We start from the raw sequence: 4,324 nt of genomic DNA, 5'->3' as shown, positions 1-4,324 counted from the left end.
TTGATGTGAAACACCTCGTCCCCGCTCTTAAAATCGCCGTAAGGAACCGGCCGGGGGGAGGGCAGCGGGAGAGCATCAGGTGTGTGCGCGGGGGGAGCACCGTGCGAGTATCAGAGGGGAATTCCCTGGACGCATCCCCGGCTTCTGCCGAGGGTGCAGAATTTTCCCTCGGGAATTTTAAATCGGGAGGGGGTTTTTTTGGGTTTGTTTTTTTTTTTTTTTTGGCAACGTGCCCACTCGTAGAGCTGTGAACACATGAATAACTAAGCTGTTTGGATGCATCCAATGGTCTGACCTCATTCGGTTGATAGATGCTCTAAATTACACATCATCAAACTGCGAAGCACCCTTCTGGTGTGGACGGGAGAGTGAGCGCTAGCAGGATGGCAGCAATCCCGCTGGGGAGATCCCTCCCGTGCGGGTGCACGGTGCTCCTGGAAGGTGCTGCCCGGGCACCGGGGTCTGCTCGGAGTGGCACCGCTTGCCATGAGGCCCTCGTGCTGCCGAATATTGCCCGTCCATGCGGCCCGCTGCCAGGACTGTGCTGCAAGCACCGCTGCTGCCAACAGCGGTGGGCAGAGCACCCATCGCCCAAGGGTCGCTCCCATCCTCCCTCTCCCGGGACGCTCTGTGCCGAGCACAGCCTGGCACGGGGTGCTCTGCCGGCAGCCTGGCCAGCGGGCAGACCCAAAAGGCAGCAGAATTAACAGAATGTGAAGGCCGTATTGGGATCTGTGCGGAGTTCTTTGTTCTAGAGGGGAATGGCTTAGAGACCTGGAGACCCACACCTCCACCGTTATGCAGCGCGCTTCCCAGGGCCACAAATTCACGTTTTACCATCTAAGTGGGGCAGGAATAGTCCGTGTAAGGCTGTGCCTGAACTAGAGAGGAAGACAGTTGTAGTTTAATGCCTTCATCTTACCTTCTGCCTCTGGGGGAAGTTTGACTTGGGGTATCTCTCGCAGGATGCCCACTGATGCTGTTCTCCGTGCTCGGGTACGGAGGACGTTGGTGTCTACTGCCATTGCTCGTACACGCTCATGTGTGCTGCGCACGGGAGATGCTCCAGTCTCATCCCTGTGATCGGGCATGGTGTACAGCTTTCTGGTAGCATGCCTTTCTGGTCCTCTCGTGATTAATTTCAGGCCTTGGTTCCTGCAGGGAGAGACAAAGAAGATGTGGTTGTCCCAACCTCGGGGGGAAGGTATGACGTGCATCTGAAGGAGAGGCAGCGTGTGGCAGTGTACTGGGAGGAGGAGGTATCTGAAGTGCGTCGCTGCACCTGGTTTTACAAGGGAGACAAGGACAACAAGTATATTCCCTACTCGGAGACCTTCAGTGAAGAACTGGAGGTAAACATGCCTTTCCTGGTAGCCTCCGTCTTGCCGAGAAGCAGCTTGGCTTCTCATTGTCAAATACTGGTCCCGATGTCCCAAACTCCACACGGGGGAACTGGCACCACAGTCACACCTGAGGAGGTGAACTCGAAAGAGGCTTTGGCACGGCATTTTCGCAGCTGATTAACCTAACTTAAACACTGCCACTGCCTCCCTCCCAGCCCGCTGTAACCGGGTGGCCTCCCCTTCCTCCTGCCCTTGTCCAGCCCCGTCGGCATCCTTCTGCTACACGTTTAAGGGCCCGGGTGCTCTCGGCGTGCTGTGCGGCTCTGGCCTTGCCTGCAGCCTGGCTCTAGCAGCTTTGCTGTGTTTTTTCCTGGCCCTGTCTGCTCTAACTTCAGTTTGACTCTCCTCGTGAGAATCGTCCTCACTGCGCTCCCAGTCTCACTGAAGCCAAAGGAGTTGTGAATGCAAGAAAGAGCAGTCATCGTTACGGGGACCCACTGAACGCTATGTGGTGTTAGGGACCTCAGTGGTCTGCACTGTTAATAGCTGGAGACTTTCTTTGGAAAGATATATATATTTAAAAATATACATCTTTACAACAATCTGTGTTCTGATGTATCAAAAAATACCATCCAGAATGGATGGGGAAGTCTGCTGCTGCTACTAAAATGGGGGCTCCTGGAAACTCTCTAGCAGGCGATATTCAGATGACCCTGCTGCTCCTCCAGCTTGGCCTGGCTGATTTCACTGCCTCTTTCACAAAATGTGGTGATAAGAGATACCGTAACATGGGTGAGGTATGTCCCAGGCGGTTGAATATTCATGGGAATACGTTCAGCTGACTCACAGAAGGTGTTCTCCTCCTCAGGAAGCGTACATGATTGCTGTGACCCTGGATGAGTGGAAGAAGAAGTTGGAGTCCCCCAGCAGGGAAATCATTATCTTGCACAACCCAAAGGTGAGGAGGGCCTGGCGATCTGTGTATCGACCAGCAAGGACATCTCTTCCGTTCTCTTCAGGGTCTGTCTTTATGCTCTGGCTTTATGCTGGGTTTTTTTTCAACCATGTCTGCTGAGCAATCAGTTCTGCCCCTCGCCCGCCCGTGCCAGGGTCGAGGGCAATGCCAGCACAGAGTCCGCTTCACACCTTCATGTTTCTTTTCAACACACCTTTCACTCTCTTTGTGCAAAGGACTCGTACCAGCGCAGTTAAACATCGTGTACCACCTACCCGCTCTTGTAGCAAAATTTCTCCTCTGCTTAACCATGGTGTGCAGCGCGGCTTAATGACACGCTCTTCTTGTTTACAAGCTGATGGTGCACTACCACCCGGTCGCCACCTCCGATGACTGGGGCTCAACTCCTACGGAACAAGGTCGACCTCGGACTGTGAAGAGAGGAGTAGAAAACATCGCTGCCGAGATCCCCAGTGGTGAGCTCGCTTCTCCCTCCCTCCCTCCCTCCCTCCCACCCTTCCAAAGCTAGAGAGTCTGTTTTCCAACCCGCATTCTCAAAATGACTGACAGAAGCTTCCCTGATCCTTTAAATGAAGGGCATATCTAAAAGTTTCCTGCCAAAAGGAACTGAATGGTTTTCAGAAACCTTCCTAGCACCAGAGAGCCCGCAGCATAACTGAACGTGCCGAGGCGGCAGACACACTGTGCTTCCAGCTCCTGCGCTGAGACCAGAGCTGTTGAAAGCACTGCAGTGCCTGAAATTAACCCTGAGGTCTTGGTGTGTATGTTCGTAAAGGAGGAGTTTCTTTCTGTGGTAGGGACACAGGGGTTTGTCACTTACCCACATGCAGGTGACTTTCTGGCGCACGTGCCCTCCCTGTCTCTGAAGCTGTGGGTCGGCTCTGCCCCCTCCCAGTTGTCCCTGAGCTCCCGGTGAGGCCTCGGGACTTGGCCCCGTGGTGAGGACAGGCAGTTACTCCTGTCTAACCCCTTCATTTTCCATGCGTGCGTGCCTTCGGGAAAGTACGTATGCAAACAAAAGTGTGTGGGAAGCAGAGAACGAGACGCAACCTCAGCTGGTGCCTACCTGAGAGATGCAGCTACGCGGGGGCCGGGTGGCTCCTGGTCCTGCCCTCTCCTGTGCTGAACGTGCCCCATGGCCGGGTGGGTGTCAACTGCGAGGCCCATCCGCTCCCGCTGAAGTGAGGATGGTGACAGAAGGGGGGACAAGCCGCCTCGCCTTCCTCTATGGTCCCGTTGATCCGGATCCATCCCAGGGTGGGCAGCTGAAATTGGCAGGACAAACAGTTCAGAAACATGAGAAATCCCACTGCCCTTTAGGCACAGACCCCAGGCACCGACTCAGGGATGTTTACCTGGCTGAGGTGAGGATGGGAGGCTCCGCTCTCCGGCAGAGCATGTGGTTTCAGCGGGTCCGTTCCCCATTAAGTGTTGTCTCCCGCAGGGCCCGTACTCTGAACTCTTCTTTCCTCCTTAGGGGAGCCTCTGCAAATTGATCACTTGGTTTTCGTGGTGCACGGGATCGGCCCGGCATGCGACATTCGGTTCAGGAGCATCGTCCAGTGTGGTAGGTGTGGAGCCCGGTCGGGGTCCTCTTTCCATACACGGCTTTTAGCGGAGCCAGCAAACCCTCATCTGCACAGACAATGCAAAATGCTGTCAGAGTGCATTCAAACCATCCCGACCCTCGCGCTGGCAAGCTGCACAGTCGAATTTGCTGACTGCAGTGGGGACCGTGAATGCACCGCTCACTAACCCATTAAATCCTACCATCTGGAAAGGTTTGGGCAACCACTTTTCATCACTGTGTTCTGCTGCTGCTCAAAATAGTGAGTTTCCCAAATTGGATACAGATTTTCCAAGGAACTGTCTAAACCTGCTAAACTAATTAGTAACCTGCTCAGTCTATTGCTACGGGTTAATCTCACTGGGTGAAGTCGAACAGGCAACACCCCATCCAGCGGCCTCTGGAGTGATTTTGGACCAAAAGCAGGGATGCTGCTTT

At 54.3% G+C, this 4,324-nt stretch overlaps 1 protein-coding gene across 1 annotated transcript in view; it reads left to right on the top strand.

Moving 5' to 3' along the window:
* The first annotated feature begins 966 nt into the window (after window positions 1-966).
* Window positions 967-4,324, top strand: part of DDHD2 (DDHD domain containing 2) — an 8,111-nt gene continuing 4,753 nt past the window's right edge. Inside the window, exons 1-5 of the mRNA XM_009881514.1 lie at window positions 967-996; window positions 1,146-1,352; window positions 2,212-2,301; window positions 2,654-2,774; window positions 3,797-3,886. Of these exons, the coding sequence (XP_009879816.1) occupies window positions 967-996; window positions 1,146-1,352; window positions 2,212-2,301; window positions 2,654-2,774; window positions 3,797-3,886 (538 nt within the window). The remainder of the gene's footprint in view (window positions 997-1,145; window positions 1,353-2,211; window positions 2,302-2,653; window positions 2,775-3,796; window positions 3,887-4,324) is intronic.

Source organism: Charadrius vociferus, unplaced genomic scaffold (genome assembly GCF_000708025.1).
Source record: "Charadrius vociferus isolate BGI_N301 unplaced genomic scaffold, ASM70802v2 scaffold2823, whole genome shotgun sequence".
In the NCBI taxonomy this organism is placed as follows: domain Eukaryota; kingdom Metazoa; phylum Chordata; class Aves; order Charadriiformes; family Charadriidae; genus Charadrius; species Charadrius vociferus.
This window is presented reverse-complemented; position numbering and strand designations above follow the sequence as displayed.